Below are 16,995 nucleotides of genomic sequence, written 5' to 3'. Positions count from 1 at the left end.
CTTCTTATTTTGTTCTTATCTGTTACTCAGTTACTATCTGTTACTATCTATAAACCTATTATAAAGTATGATTATTTGTCAGCTAAATTACTACTGTAACATTACAATAGATAACAATGTCCAGTATTTTGAGTGATGGTGAGCAATGGGCTGCAGCTGCTTAACTAAGTAAACAAAGACAAAACTACAGTAGCATCTTTACAGATGAAACTGACCTGCGATTGAAACCCTGAACAGTAGTTTTGCTTCTCTGCTCCAGCTTTGCGCTTCAGTTCACTCCAAGCATTGCCAGTCACGACTAACCGATTCATGATTTATAAGAGATTTAATTATGAACCTCTTTCCTAGTTTCTTGATGATCCGGTAAATGGTTCTTTCAGGTACAATATTCTTTGTAGAAATGTCCTTGCATGTGAGGCCATTTTGATGCGAAGCGATGATGGCTGCATGTGTTTCTTTGGAGTTAAACATTGCTAACAAGAGCACAATGATTGGGAGTGCTTCTTTCCTCCTTTTATAGCAATCAGTCTGCACTTATAGTCTATTTAAATTAAATTAAATTTAATTTAAATTAAATTTATGCATTTAGCAGACGTTTTTATCCAAAGCGACTTACAGTTCATTCAGACTATAAATTTTTTACATATCATGTATTCCCGGGGAATCAAACCCCCAACCTTGCGCTTGCTTGCTTGCTAGCGCAGTGCTCTACCAGTTGAGCTATGTGCTGCTGATATGGTTAGTCAGTTAATGTTAGCAGGTCATTTTGTGTCAGGATCAAAAAACTGTGATTTTTTTTTTGTTGTTGTTGTTGTTTGGCAAGTTAAGTTTTAGCAATGATTAAAATTAATCTGATCACTCGACACAATAATCTAAAAACAATGTGAATGAACACCTCAACAGCTGAAGCAGAAAACTTTACAAAACACAACATTTATGTAACCTCAAAAACCTTTGGTCATGATTGTGCATCTTCTAAATATACGATTAAGTGACTCATAAATCTGTTCATAAAAAGCATTCCACCGTCTGCGGGACACTGCATGTTTTTGAGGGTGAGCTTCATGACATAAAAAAACTAAAAAAACTAAAACAACAACCAAAAAATCCCATATCTTTGGAAGGTTGAGATTTTTGTAATTTGATGCAAACTATTTAAAGATACAATCAACACAGAAGGTAGAATCAGTGTCTTTGTCAGTCTGCCAACAAGGGTTCATGCTATGATTATATCAGCTAATAGCTCCCAGCTATAGTCATCTGCAGGTATCGGTTTACAAAAGAAAATAGAATTTCCTCCTTTATAAGTGTCCTAAAAGTTCTGTTGAAAGTTGTATTATTCAGTAGCAGTAAGACAGTGATTCTGAGGTTTGTTCTGTTCAGGAGGAAAAGACACCAGAACCATGCATTTAAGTGATTTAAGAACAGCATGCAATTTACTTGGCACATTGTGCAGGATTCATTTTTTTTTTACAATAAGGTTTTTAAGGGGTTAAAACCTTACTTTATTTCCTTCTGCTAATGTAAAGAATGTTTTGTAGAATAGTGACATTCTTGTAGATCAATTTTATTTTAATGCTGAGTAAATTCTATGGTAAATTTAAGTTTGTAAAAAATTAAAGTTCAAACTTATAAGTTCTTGAAATTGTTTGTTTTGTTTACAAGGACTCTTTAAGTAAATACAGTATCAGAGTTATGTTCCCATTGTTCCCATCATGCACTGGGGCATGAATAATTAAGGATAAATTCTACATTGTTTTTGTTTTATGGTTGACCCATTCTAACACTATCCACTGATTTTTATGTACCAACCTATTGAGGAACATATTGAGGTCTCTCTGTTCATTTTGGTAATAACTGTGTTGAGTACACATATTTTTGTAAAGGAAATAATAAGCTGTTTATTTACATGTTTGAAAGTGAACCACATACTTAAATAGCATGTTTTCTTTTTCAACACTGCCCTGCATGAGTAAAGAGTACAAACCATGACCAACCTTAAAATATGTAAACATTATATTTGTCTTGAGTGCGTCAACATTACAGCTGCACTCACAGCGACTCAAGTTCGATTCCCATCTCGAGGTTCGTTGCAGATCCTGCTTCTCTTTCTTCACCCAAAGCTTTCCTGTCGTCACTCTACTGTCCTATCCAAATACAAATACACAAAAGCCCAAAAAATAACTTATAAGAAAATAAATTATGCATTACGCATTAAATTCTAACAGTCTATGTTACATTTAATTATTTCCTTACAGAATTTAAGTAGTTTTGTAGTTTTAGTAGACATATGTCTTAATTTTAACAGTTCAAAAAGAAAAGGCATGTGTATATTAAATCTTTTATTGGTTCTTAAAGTGAAAGCAAACTAATAATGAATATAATATTGTCAAAGAAAAATGCAAGTGTTCACTGCTTGCACTGCTTGGGGTGGTGTTAGCGCAGTGGATAAGACACACGTCTGTGGTGTGGGAGACCCGGGTTCAAATCCACTGTGAGGCACCAATGTGTCCCTGAGCAAGATGCTTAACCCCTAGTTGCTCCAGAGGCGTGCGACCTCTGACATATATAGCAATTGTAAGTCGCTTTGGATAAAAGCGTCAGCTAAAATGAATAAATGTAAAATGTTCTCACTAAATAATCTTTGTAACATCAAAGATTATTAATCTATATTAATTTGAAACAGTGAAGACTATACAGTTATTTACATTTGATTATTACATTTCAGTAGCATACCTTAAAAATATTTTAGACTGAGCTGAAAAACCTGAAAAGCAGTTCATTTCACGGTTTTAAAATTTATTGAACTTGTTATTTTGTTGTATTGTATTTATTTCCTTTTATTGCTTATAATTTGGTTACCTGTAGAAAAGATTTTTTGCACCGAGCCCATAGTAGCAACCAGAATTGTTTGTCCAATTGTTTATCTTCTTTATATATATATATATATATATATATATATATATATATATATATATATATATATATAAATTATGTAGGTTTATTTTTTGTTGTTGTTGTGGTTGTGAATCTCCCAATTGAGGTACACGATGTGAAATTTCAGATAAATGTTCATGTTACATATTTTGGTATGGAAGCTTCGGAGTTAATAAAAATGTAGATGTATAATATCAAAATATCAATATATCAATCAATATACTTCTGTAACGAATCGAATCATCATCGTATCGTACATTTTTTGAGGTATTGGCAAATATTGTATTGCTGGGTATGAGAATCGATATTGTATAGTATCGTGACGAACCATCTGATTTACACCCCTATAAAAGCAGTGGTGTATAAAGTACCTGAAAGTCATACTCCAATAAAAGTACAGATATCTTACCAGAAAATGACTTTGGTAGAAGTTGAAGTCACTGTTTAGAATATTACTTGAGTAAAAGTCTTAAAGTATGTGATATTTATTGTACTTAAGTACAAAAGACATGTGAATAGACATGTGACATATTTCTTTCATTTTGTCTTTCAAAGCAATTTTGTCTTCTACAGTTTAGAATGCCTGGAATTTTGAGCTTTAAATGACTAATAAATCAATGTGCGTGCATATACTACTTGATAACATCAGATTACACATCATTACAACTACACTTACCATATTAATCGCAGACATATGCTGTATCGCACACTTTATAAATTTTACCCATTCACTGCAGAGCATCTGTTGGTGAACAGGTGATGCTTAATTTGTCCAAATCTGTTCTAATGAAGACTTACCCACATCTCGAATGGTCTGAAGGTGAAAAACGGTTTATTATGGCACAAGCAGAGGAGCAGGTAGTGCACAGTGAGGTAATGGTGCTGGAGGTAGTGGAGATGAATGGATCCGTTGGTGAGGAACAGAAGACGCTGGAGGTAGTGGACACACACACGCACACAATGGAGATTGGAGATACTGGAGATCGCTGGAGAGAGGTAAGCAGAGAGATAGGTTAGTCCTTAGAGTAAGCATGCAGGTATGACCTTGTTGCAAACGAGACCGGATGGTGACTGGGTGCGTTTGTGTGGTATTTATGGGAGAGGATGATTGCTGGTGGATGAGGAGCAGGTGGGAGTGATTAGTATTCAGGTGAGGGAGTGCACTGTAATTGGTTGGTGTTGGAGCCTGGCGTGTCTGTTACAGTACCCCCTACGGCCCGTTTCTGAGGGCCGAGGACTCCGACAACGTGGTGGACGTCTTCCGTTGTGGAATGTGGGGTGGATCCGATACTCAGGTGGCAGGTGGAGTTTGAAGGTGACCGGGTTGATCTACTCGGTGATGGTGAACGGACCATGGGAAGAGTGGTGGCTGGTAGCCGAGCACGCACTGGAATGGAGTGAGGCCGGTGGAAGGCTGACATAGGGTGTTCTGTGCGTACTCAGCCCACCCTAGGAACTGGTTTCAAGAGTCCTGGTGGCCATGGCAGAAGGTACGCAGGAAGCGGCCGATCTCCTGTATCTTCATCTCCATCTTCCCGTCCGCCACACCTAGGAGTGAGTGGAAGGCCCTCCAAACCAGGGAGGTGAACAGGGGGCCTCTGTTGTAGACGATGTCTTCAGGAATGCCAAAGTATCGGAAGACGTGGTTGAACATCAGTTTGGCTGTTTCCATGGCCATGGGCAGACCTTTCAGGGGGAGAAAACGACATGATTTAGAGAACCGGTCAACTATAACGAGTATACATGTATTGTGATCAGAGGGTGGTAGGTCCGTAATGAAGTCCACCCCTAGGTGTGACCACGGGCGGTTTGCAACGGGCAGAGGGAGGAGCTTGCCAGATGGTAGGTGACGTGGGCTCTTTGAGATGGCGCAGTCTTTACATCCGTGCACGTACCTTCTGATGTCGGATGCCACATTGGGCCACCAGATGCGTTCTCTCAGCAGTGAGAGGGTTTCATTGACCCCCGGGTGGCCAGTGCCAAGCGAGGTGTGTGCTGAGTGGATGAGTGGAGTGCGGCATGTCCTAGTGATGTATTGCAGGCCTGGGGGGCAACCTGGTGAAGTGTTTGTGGAAGGATTGGAGGAGGGCAGGGTCTCAGTCGACCAGGTGATAGGACTGACTTTTACCTTATTGGGAAGTATTGTTTCGGCCGTCTCTGCCATTCCGCAGCAGTAAGTCGAGATGAGTCGATCAACATAGGTTTGCTGGCTGGTTCTGGGGAGCTTACGGCCTCTGGATGGCAGAGGGGCGAGTTGGAGTACGACTGGCCCTGGTGCTCTTCAAGGCATGACTTCATATGAGTGGCGAAGCGGATGGATAGTTGGATGAAGCGTTCGAGCCCGATGGTGTCCTCGTATGCAGCGAGATGCAACCGCACTCGAGGTTCCAATCCCTGACATTAGGTGGTCAGCAAGGCTTGCTCATTCCATCCACTAGTAGCCACAAGTGGCGGCGTTGTTACCGGAAGTGCTCGCAGGTGATGGGGATGCCGGATGAGTGGTGAGGGGGCGATGCAAAGTGTCAATGAGGTCTTGGAAGGGGTCCGTGAGGCTCATGCTTGTGCCGATCGGTCTTGGTCCGGTCTTCTGTAACGTTAAGCAGGGACAGGAGGCTGGAATAACAGGAGAACACAGTTTATTATGGCACAAGCAGAGGAGCAGGTAGTGCACAGTGAGGTAATGGTGCTGGAGGTAGTGGAGATAAATGGATCCGTTGGTGAGGAACACAAGATGCTGGAGGTAGTGGACACGCACACAACACTTACTCCCCAACACTGTTTGCTGGACACTCTGGGACGTCCTGAATTCTCCAGTCGAACCTCTTTCCATGAAGTTCCTTTATGATCCGGTAAATGGTTCTTTCAGGTACAATATTCTTTGTAGCAATTTCCTTGCATGTGAGGCCATTTTGATGCGAAGTGATGATGGCTGCATGCTTCTTTGGAGTTAAACATTGCTAACAAGAACAAAATAATTGGAAGTGCTTCTTTCCTCCTTTTATTATTTAAAATTCATCTGATCACGCTACACAATAATCTAAAACAATGTGAATGGACACCACAACAGCTGAAGCAGCAAACTTTACAAAATATAATATTTATGTCACTGTCAAAACTTTTGGTCATGATTGTACATCTTCTAAATATATGATTAAGTGACTTCAAATAAATCTGTTCATAAAAAACATTCCACTGTCTGCGGGACACTGCATGTTTTTGAGGGTGATCTTCATGACATAAAAAAACTTAAAACAAATAAGATACAATCATTACAGACGGTAGAATCAGTGTCTTTGTCAGTCTGCCAACAAGGGTTCATGCTATGATTATATCAGCTAATAGCTCCCAGCTATAGTCATCTGCAGGTATCGGTTTACAAAAAAGAAAATAATTTCCTCCTTTATAAGTGTCCTAAAAGTTCTATTGAAAGTTGTATTACTCAGTAGCAGTAAGACAGTGATTCTGAGGTTTGTTCTGTTCAGGAGCAAGCCTCAGAATATCACCTTTCAAAAGACACCAGAAACATGCATTTACGTGGTTTAAGAACAGCTTGCAATTTACTTTGGATAAATTGTGCAGGATTTTTTTTTTTTTTACATTAAGTTTTTTTTAAGGGTTTAAACCCTTACTTTTTTCCTTCTGCTAATGTAAAGAATGTGTTGTAGAATAGTGACATTCTTGTAGAACAGTTTTTTTTTTTTTATGCTGACAGAAGTCAATAATTTGGATCAGGCACATAACACTGATAAAAATGATTTAGTGGTGAAGGCTATTACGCAAAAAGAAATGTAATTTCTACATTAAATAATTTAGTTCACACAAGAATAAAAAAGAGTAAATTCTATACTCAATTTAAGTTTGTAGAAATTAAAGTTCAAACTTATAAGTTCTTGAAATTGTTTGTTTTGTTTACAAGGACTCTTTAAGTAAATACAGTATCAGAGTTATGTTCCCGTTGTTCCCATCATGCACTGGGGCATGAATAATTAAGGATAAATTCTACATTGTTTTTGTTTTATGGTTGACCCATTCTAACACTATTCACTGATTTGTATGTACCAACCTATTGAGGAACATATTGAGGTCTCTCTGTTCATTTTGGTAATAACTATGTTGAGTACACATATTTTTGTAAAGAAAATAATAAGCTGTTTATTTACATGTTTGAGAGTAAACCACATACTTAAATAGCATGTTGTCTTTTTCAACTCTGCCCTGCATGAGTAAAGAGTACAAACCATGACCAACCTTAAAATATGTAAACATTATATTTGTTGTGAGTGCGTCAACATTACAGCTGCGCTCACGGCGACTCAAGTTCGATTCCCATCTCGAGGTTCGTTGCAGATCCTGCTTCTCTTTCTTCACCCAAAGCTTTCCTGTCGTCACTCTACTGTCCTGTCCAAATACAAATGCACAAAAGCCCAAAAAATAACTTAAAATAAACGACTCATCAAAATGTTAAATGTACTTATCTCCTTACAGAATTTAAGCAGTTTTTACAAAATTCCATACTTAAATTATACTGTAAAAATATCTGCAAAAACTTGCAAAAGAAAATTTAGAGTAAATTGTACTTATTGTTTTTTTTTTCTGTATAGATATCCGATATATGTATAATAAGAGCAGTGGTGTATAAAGTACCTGAAAGTCATACTCCAGTAAAAGTACAGATATCTTACCAGAAAATGACTTTGGTAGAATTTGAAGTCACTGTTTAGAATATTACTTGAGTAAAAGTCTTAAAGTATGTGATATTTATTGAGTACAAAAAGTTTTTTTTAAAATCTTAAATGTACTTAAGTACTAAAAGTAAAAATTCAAGTAAATGCAAAATGGAAAAGAAGCAATTAATACATATATATACAAACACACACACACACACACACATGTTCATACACAGCTTGAGCTGAGATTGTGTTCAGTTTTAACTAATTGTTTAATTTTGTATTTCTGAGTGAGAATAAGAATCACTTGTTCCGGTATTTAGTGTCTTTCATTTCAACATAAGAAAACATTTCTGTAATCTGCATCTGAAATAGCATTTAGATGAACACAGTTTATGTATCTCACATGGATGCATTTAAACTGCGATACAGATGTATAAATAGGCCTAATGGTTTTTTTTTTTTTTTTACATAAAACGTTGAATACTGATATTTGAAGTAATTTAAAACATGGAAAAAAAGATGCCGAAATGTGAAATTAAAACCGCCAGTAGGTGACAGCAAGTGAATGTTGGAGTGAGTCACTGAGATTCGACCATTCATTCAAAAGACTGATACTTTGGTCGCAATAACACATTTTGTCACAAAGATCTGCTGACACCTTCTGATAAATGATGCTAAATGCAATTTCAAAATGTATTGAAACAACTCTTACATCATTTATGAAGGCATATTTGCTTTTGAAGTATCATATCAGATATATTTACAGCTCGACAATAATACTAAAATAAATCTTATGATGTAAAACCTTGATGTTGTTTAATTTAAAACACTTGTGATGTACCTTGAACTTGTGTAAAAAAAAAAAACGAATTGATGGATTTTTTTTTTATTTTCTTCCAAACATGCAGCTTTTTGCTTGACAAGACATTCATTGATGGACTGAGGTGTAGATTATTGTGATGTTTTTATCAGCTGTTTGGCACCCATTCACTGCAGAGCATCCGTTGGTGAGCAGGTGATGCTGAATGTGTCCAAATCTGTTATAATGAAGACTTACCTACATCTCGGACGGTCTGAGGGGGTGAGCACATTTTTATCAAATATTCATACTTGAGTGAACAATTCTTTTAAAGCAATACTTTACCTGGTCGGTGGAAATGGTTTCCAAATGCCGGTTTCGTCAGCAAGTCAACAAATTCATGTGTATTGCACTACCCACAGGCAAGCTATACAGTGACAGTATTTATAACACTTATAACAGACAATTGCGCTTATCAATCACATGGAAATCACGAGAAAAAGTTGCATGGTTGCTTTAAAAACACATCAGTTGCTGCACATTTTTCAGTAGTGTGTCAGTAGTTCAGCTGCTTTCAAGCTATTGTACTCCTCTGACTCAAGATCATAACACAAATGTCATATTTTATGCTTACATTGCAAGTATTATTATAAATAAGTAACCCTGTAACAAGGTGTAACAAGATGATACAATATTTTATTTTAGAACTGTATATATTTTTCACTTCATCACACCAGATCTGCTGAAGCACTGCTGCCTCCACATACAAACTTGACTCCTTCGTCACCCACTGCCCTCTAGAGCTTTTATTCAGGAACTGAATGACATGTATCACCACTTACAAATCTATATTCCTACAACTTCAATGTTACAGTCACAAATAAAGTAAGAAAAAAATAGGAGCTATATATTTGAACTTCAACATTATGTCTCCGTTGCAGCAGCAGAATGTGAAGATCTGCTGGATTCAGTGCAGCAGGATGAAGGAGAGCAGAGAACAGCAGAGGAACAGGAAGCTCTGAGTGACGCTCTGAGCACCGTTACACAGGTTCCCTGAACAACACGAGATGCCCTGAACATTAGGAATCAAAGATGTGGCATCACAAATGGCTTTAGATACACAGCCTTTCACACCCACTGACTGGCCTCCGAAAGTTGCTGATGAAGAGAAAACACAGGCGGAGTCAGTTTAACTTTCAGCTGCATCGAATGCTCAAGCATAAATGAGAAAATCCAGATTCTCACTTGTTGCTTCAAAGCAGCGGTCTTCACTCCCTGAACAGATCATTAAGTTTGAGCAGCTCGTTCCATTACAAGAATAACACGTCTTTCCATTTGGAGCGTTAGTGCTGGGATCTACAGGAGGAAAAACAGATGTGCTTTCATGCTGTTACTGGGCACACAACATCATAGGTGCTCAGTGTACCAAAAAAAAAATCATCAAATTGAACTGTAAAAGAGCTTTCTTTTTAGATTGACATCACAATCCCCAATAGAGAATCAAGTCCCACTCCTAAATTTATTTTTTCTTGTTAAGTGTTCTGGAAACATTAAACTGTTCTGTTTACAGTAAAGTACAATACCTGGAGAATCTTGGGCATTGCAAAAGTCTGTGCCACAGCAGTAAGAAGACAGTTTTATAATGCCGAGGTTGATGGATCCACTTGGACAGCCAGCCGGAGCACAGCTTTTAACTGTCACTAAAGAGGAACTGACACCTAAAGCACCTTAAAAAACATGAAGAACACAAGAATGACCATTTCGACTGCTTGTTGTTTTGATTTCCATAATGTATCGACTCAGAGCTGCAAAACAGAAAGAAAGATAAAACTTTGAAATACATAATGACCACTAGTGATTTTTTTGTAATAATAATAATAATAAAAAGTTACATTTACAAATTTACCTCCACCAAGTGCATTAATGTCATATAATTATCCTGGCATGTTCATGCTCTTATTGATTTTTATCGCAATTTTTGACTGGAATTAATCAGTTAACACTTGTTAGATAACATGACCAGATTTCTGAAATGACAGCTGGGGATATTTCCTACTTTGGTGGTCAAAATATCACTGAAATCTCACTTTTGATTATCTACAAATTATAAAATGGGGACAATATATTTATGTTTTTGAATTGTTGTGGGTTCCATATATTAATATCATAATTATGATCATGTCATTAAAAAAAATGACATGGTCACAAAAAAAAAAAAAAATCACTAGTGATGTTTGAGAATAAAACTCACCCTAGTTTTTTTTAAATATAATTTACATAAAAATCACACACACACAAAAAAAGTAATTGCAAATAGCAAACATATCAAAACAGTATAGGCTATTATTACATATTCATGGCTTTACAAAAACAGATGACATATAAACCAATAAATATGAGAATGTACGATAAATAAATCTGTATTTAACAAAAATGTTAATTTTTTTGCATTTAACATTTTCAGAAACTGTAAGTAGCCTACAGTAATCTGGAGATTACTCTATCTTTAGATGTACAATCTGTGTATTTTGGTAATGCATTTTGAACATTCCATGCATGCAATTATAAATTCTGTCCATAAAATAAACATTCTCGTTCAACCGCATTTACATTATCTCTGTGACAGTACCAGTTTGAGATATACCTCCACCTACAGTAGCAGCATCTCCATCAGTCAGTTAGAATCGTATATTTCAATCCATCATACTGGACTTACTGGCATATGCTGTTGCAGCGAAGCAGTTGGAAAGTCCATCAGGACACGGTATCTTTTCACAAGGGTTCGACACACCTGGGCACTGATTACAGTTGAGAGAGTGTCCTTTAATAATGAAAGAGAGAGACAGTGAGAGAGACATTAGTGATATGTATTTGAATAGAAACTCAAGCTGTTATTTACCTGCAGTGAAAAGAATGAACAGGAGAAAAACTGAGACGTGCAGATCCATGTTTGATGAGGAGGTGAATGAGATATCGTGCCTGCTGCAGCTCTCATTTTATATCTTATCAAAAAGGGGTGGGTCTTCATGAGAAAATGAAAGTTTTTAGTTTAATAAAAAGCAGAGATTTTAAATGATTTATTTGCCAATTTGAAAGGAGTCTAATTTGAAAGCAGATTTAGTTCTTTTTAAGAAATGTATACATAGAATGATTTAAAATAATGAAATAAAATTCTGTCATCATTTACTCCCTTTTGTGTTGTTCCAAACCTGGATGACTTTCTTCTGCAGATGTTTTGAAAAATTCCCAGGTTTCATCCAAACATGGAAATTCTGTCATCATTTGCTCACCTTCACATTGGTCCAGATATATGACTTTATTTCTTCTAGTAGGTGTTCTGCACAAATAAGAATTTCAACTGGGTTTGGAACGACATGATGACAGAGTTTTCATTTTTAGTGAACTATCCCTTTAAGTTTTCCTGTTCTTGTCAAAAACAGTGTAAATAACTTAAAATTAATATTTCATTTTTAAATGATAAGTGTACCAGAAAGTACAAATAACAACAGCTGTTCTCAAAGTTTATTTAATTTTGTTTTATATTATGATCATTAATGAAAAGACATCATATTTATTTCAGCTAAGCTGATTCACCAGCCAGACCAACATCGCATCACTAAATTCATTAAAAGCAAATACAGGTCAGACTTGTTTTTAGTCTCCACAGTGGTTTCTTTGGAACTGCCTGTCTGTCAGCGTTTGGTGCTGCTTAAGAAAACTTTAGGTTTAATCGATGTTATGATGGAATTTTATCGAGAAACCAGGTCAGGAATAGTTTACATTCTCTTTTCACTCAAACCCATTAAATGACAAAACTCGTATTACCTGTGAACACCTGCAAACACATATTAATGGTGCACTCAGATGAGAAGATCTAAACCAAACCAAGCATGTTGAATCCCCAAAATACAGTTCAATTAATGTTTAATCTGCTGTAATTGCTTTTTAATAGCATCTCATCGCAGAGAAAAACAAGCAAATGCCAGAAAGAAACAACTCACAGAAAGAAACACTGAACAGGAATTTAAAAAATTGCTTTAGATGTTGAAGATTGTTTTAATCTCTCATTATAATCCTCTCGCTGGTTTATCAGTTTGTTTTATGGCCTCTGATCATATCTTGCTGTTTAAGGGCCATTCAAAGTGTTTTTGTGTTCTACTCTTCTGCTTATTCTTTATAAACATGCATTATACTTCTGCACCATTACATTTTGCTAGGTTAGTCATCTACTTTTGATACAACTTTTTTGGGCTACACAGTACTTGGACATAATTGAGTTATAGTCTGCAAATGTCTCCCTCCATATCATGCATTATGTGCAGCATGATTTAAAATGACTGCTGCATAAGTGATAAATTAGGCAGTAGGAATTGTATTAGCAAGAACACCTTAATATGCAAGCTTTTTTTTCAGTAAAAAAAATGTAATTCTGACTTTTTTTCAGAACTGTGAGATGAAATTGCAAAATATAACCTCCCAATTAAAAAAAAAGAATGTGAATTTTGAAATAAAAAGCAATTTTTTTATGTATTTTTATTTTGTGGTGGGGGGGGAAACAATTTCTCAGAATTAAGAGAAAGAAGTCAAAATTGCAAGATATAACAGAATTTAGAGAAAAAAGTACAAATTTTGAGATGCAACTTAGAATTCAGAGAAAATAAAGTGGTGAAATTCTATGGTGGTAACAAAACAAAAAATGGAATGTAAGCAGGTATCTGCGGGTAAAAAAGCTTGAAATGCAAGATGTAAAATGCTTGGGCACGGATCAAGTAAACTTTGAGTACACCCTAAATGTGACACCAGAGCAAAGAACAATTTAGATAGTCATTTAAGACTAAGCTATCATTCTAGATCAATTCACAAAACCTAAAATCACTTTCATGCTTCTTTAGGTTTTGGGGTGTATGTAAAAATGCTGCTGCATTCTGGATCCTTTGCAGAAGTTGGATTGCACATACTGCATGTCTGTCTAGAAGAACCAGAACTTCATGAATCTGCGTTAATGCAGGGCAGAACTGATGTCATTTTTATCTTTCTGAAAATCTTCCAATGCAAGTATAAAACAAGTTTCTCTTTAAATGTAGGCTCCTTGGAACAACTGAAATGTTAAACAAACAAAAACAACAAACAAACAAAGAAAATGAAAGTATTTCGAAGAACAAACTTCACACAGTTGATTCTGCTTGTCAAAACTGTTCCTGCAAAACATTGATGAGGTATTTTAATAGAGTTTTAGTGTAGGTGTACACACCTTTTAAAAGTATGTAGACACATCTTTTGGCTTTTTTAAGTTTGATTATGACGAGACTGATGAGGAAGAATATGACCGGCCAGGATTAGTTTACACTGTTCTGCTGATGATACTCAGCTATATATCTCAACCAGACCAGATGAAACTTCTCAATTATCTAAGCTAACAGAGGGTGTTAAAAATGTAAAAGATTGGATCACCAATAATTTTCTCTTATTGAATTCGCATAAGACAGAGATACTAATTATTGGACCAAAAAACACTACACAGAATCTTGTAGATTACAATCTGCAACTAGCCGGATGTACTGTTACTTCCTCTACAGTCAGAAATCTGGGTGTTATATTAGACAGCAATATGTCTTTTGAAAATCATATTTCCCATGCTACAAAAACAGCATTCTTCCATCTTAGAAACATTGCCAAGCTACGAAACATGTTATCTGTTTCTGATGCAGAAAAGCTAGTTCATGCATTCATGACCTCTAGACTGGACTACTGTAATGCACTTCTAGGTGGTTGTCCTGCTTCTTCAATAAACAAGCTACAGGTCGTCCAAAATACAGCAGCTAGAGTCCTTATGAGGTCAAGAAAATATGATCATATTACCCCAATTTTACAGTCTCTGCACTGGCTACCTACAAATTATCATTACTTACCTATAAGGCCCTAAATGGTTTAGCTCCAGCGTACCTAACTAGCCTTCTACCACGTTACAACCCATCACGCACCCTAAGGTCACAAAACGCTGGACTTTTGGTCATTCCTAGGATAGCAAAGTCCACTAAAGGAGGTAGAGCTTTCTCACATTTGGCTCCCAAACTCTGGAATAGCCTTCCTGATAATGTTCGGGGTTCAGACACACTCTCTCTGTTTAAATCTAGATTAAAAACACATCTCTTTTGCCAAGCATTCGAATAATGTATCTCTTAAATTTTGAGTGTAGTTGCATCTGATCAAATGTGCATTCTTATTCTTTAGCTTGGGTTAAACTAATTCATTTTACTTTGTTGGATCAGCAGCTATGCTAATGATGTCTCTATTTGTTTCTATGTTTGCCACAAGCTCCAGTCTGGATCCAGAACACCTGAGAAGAGATGATGCTGACCCTCAGAGGACCTCAGATGATGCTAACGCTGAATCAACAAACAGAACTAACAAATATTGCTACAAGTGTGACTGCATCATATAATAATTATTAATTATTAATAATATTCATCGTCTGGCTGAATATGTCTTGTATTAATTTTTCTGAAGAATGTGTTCAGCAGGCGTGTGGTGTTCAGACCTTCACATGTGTGTACTGGGGTGTCAGCATGAGGGAAAACATATTAAAGGTTGGGTACAGTCGTGCAAAACCTGTCGGAAATATGATTTAAATCCTGACCCCGAGAAAAACAATTATTTCCTCTGATAAAGTTTTCAGAAGGAAAAAAATGGGTTGAAGAACTTTTAAGAACTCCTTGCTTATTTACTCCTTGTGTGATTGGCTGTGTTTTGTGTCATTGTCCTTTTGCAATATAAAGCACTTTCCAATGAGTCTGGTGGCATTTCCTTGAACATTGGTAGACAAGATGCTTTTGTACTTTGCAGATAAAGACTCGTTCCCGAGTCAAGAACCGGTTGCATTGGTTTTCGGATCACCAATAGTTCTTTCTGACAGTTTGATTCATTAAACCGGTTGAAGAAAACAGTTCACCAGTTCTTTTGCGCTCGATGTAATGGCGTCATTGGCAATGACTGCAAGCCTTCGGTTTACCTGGGCTCATAACATTAGCACAGAATCAGTTCAGAATCAATCACCAAAAGAATCAGTTCGGTTCAGACGCTCTTTGTGCAGGCGGCAAGGAAGTCGACCAGAAGTTGAAGTCGGCCGTGTGCCGCCATCCTGTAGCAGAACTTCACTTGCGTTAGCATCCCATTGACCTCCCATTCATTTTGGCGTCACTTTGACAGCGAAGAACTTTACATTTGAGGTGTTTAAAGACTCCATTTGTCAATTTTTTTATTTCTAAAGATACACGACAATGTATAAAGGGCTCCATTACCTTCTATGTTACATTATGGCCCCGTATAAACAGTTTTTGTAAAAAATAGGCTAACGATTGCGTCATAACCACTCGTCTCTCTGTCGCATTACCGTACAGACAGGAGGAGAAGCTCGCAGGCAATTAACTTAATATGGCGTACTGGCGTTAAATTTAAAATACTATACACAATAATTAATCAGAATACTTACTCCTGCTCACTCACGACAAAGAACTCCCCGCTCAAGCTCGCCGTCTCTGGAAGACTAACGATAGCAGTTTTCAGGCACAGCCAATTAGAAGATTTACATCTGTCAGACAGGTTGCTGACGTCGTCAAGCTTAGTTTGAATCTTGCGCGTCAGAAACGGAAGTGCTGAAAAATGCTAAAAATGGGCTTCACTTGTCTCAATTGAGTTCCAATGGGGTCGCTGTGTCCATTTCTTTTACTGTCTATGTCTGTGTGTGTCGGTTTGCTTCACGCTGAATGCGCAGTATCATCAGCTCCTGGGTTCTCGAATCAGACACGTCTGACAGAAACGGTTCTTGACTCGTGAACGAGTCAGTCTGTTGTTCGTTATCTGGATCGGCTCGGAGTTCATCTTCAGTACTCATGAATTACTCCGGGATATTGGTTTGTTTTAACTCAGAGGGAGCGTCAGCCACATTAAAAAAGTTAACATCTTAAGTCATTTGTGGATTAATGCATATTGGAGACGCGAACCGTTAAAACGATTCAGTTCGATTTGGTGAACTGTTTCAAAAAGATCCGGTTACATTGAGTGATTCATTTGCGAACCGGATATCACAAACTTCTTTGTTTTGAACTGTCTTACAACAGACACGGAAAAGAAGACAATGCTGAATAAAGTCGTAGTTTTTGCTATTTTTGGACCAAAATGTATTTTCGATGCTTCAAAAAATTCTAACCGACCCTCTGATGTCACATGGACTACTTTTATGATGTTTTTCTTACCTTTCTGGACATGGACAGTAGACCGTACACACAGCTTCAATGGAGGGACTGAGAGCTCTCGGACTAAATCTAAAATATCTTAAACTGTGTCCCAAAAATAAACGGAGGTCTTATGGGTTTGAAACAACATGAGGGTAAGTTATTAATTACATAATTTTGCAACTTGGGCGAACTAACCGTTTAATCTGTTTTTTGTTTACAAAAAGTTACAGTCAAAGGAATTGTGATTGTCCTTTAGGTTAATCATTTGAAATAATAAAAACAATATGTTCAAATTTTGACTACTTTCTTTAATAACTACATAACACAATACTTGTACTTTTGCTTTCAGTATTTG

The 16,995-nt window shown here is 36.9% G+C and overlaps 1 protein-coding gene across 1 annotated transcript; it reads right to left on the bottom strand.

Annotated features, from left to right (window-relative positions):
• Positions 1–9,021: 9,021 nt before the first annotated feature.
• LOC127941672 (urokinase plasminogen activator surface receptor-like) lies at positions 9,022–11,425 on the bottom strand. The gene is made up of 5 exons (XM_052537019.1): positions 11,306–11,425; positions 11,123–11,227; positions 9,990–10,133; positions 9,652–9,762; positions 9,022–9,564 (listed from the first exon to the last, which is right to left on the bottom strand). Exons 1-5 carry the CDS (start codon positions 11,352–11,354, stop codon positions 9,374–9,376), a joined length of 600 nt encoding a protein of 199 aa, XP_052392979.1. The 5' UTR covers positions 11,355–11,425; the 3' UTR covers positions 9,022–9,373.
• Positions 11,426–16,995: the final 5,570 nt, after the last annotated feature.

The sequence above is a fragment of the Carassius gibelio genome, chromosome A21, assembly GCF_023724105.1.
Source record: "Carassius gibelio isolate Cgi1373 ecotype wild population from Czech Republic chromosome A21, carGib1.2-hapl.c, whole genome shotgun sequence".
Lineage (NCBI taxonomy): Eukaryota > Metazoa > Chordata > Actinopteri > Cypriniformes > Cyprinidae > Carassius > Carassius gibelio.
The sequence above is the reverse complement of the archived record's forward strand: the minus strand, read 5'-3'. Positions and strand labels throughout refer to the sequence as shown.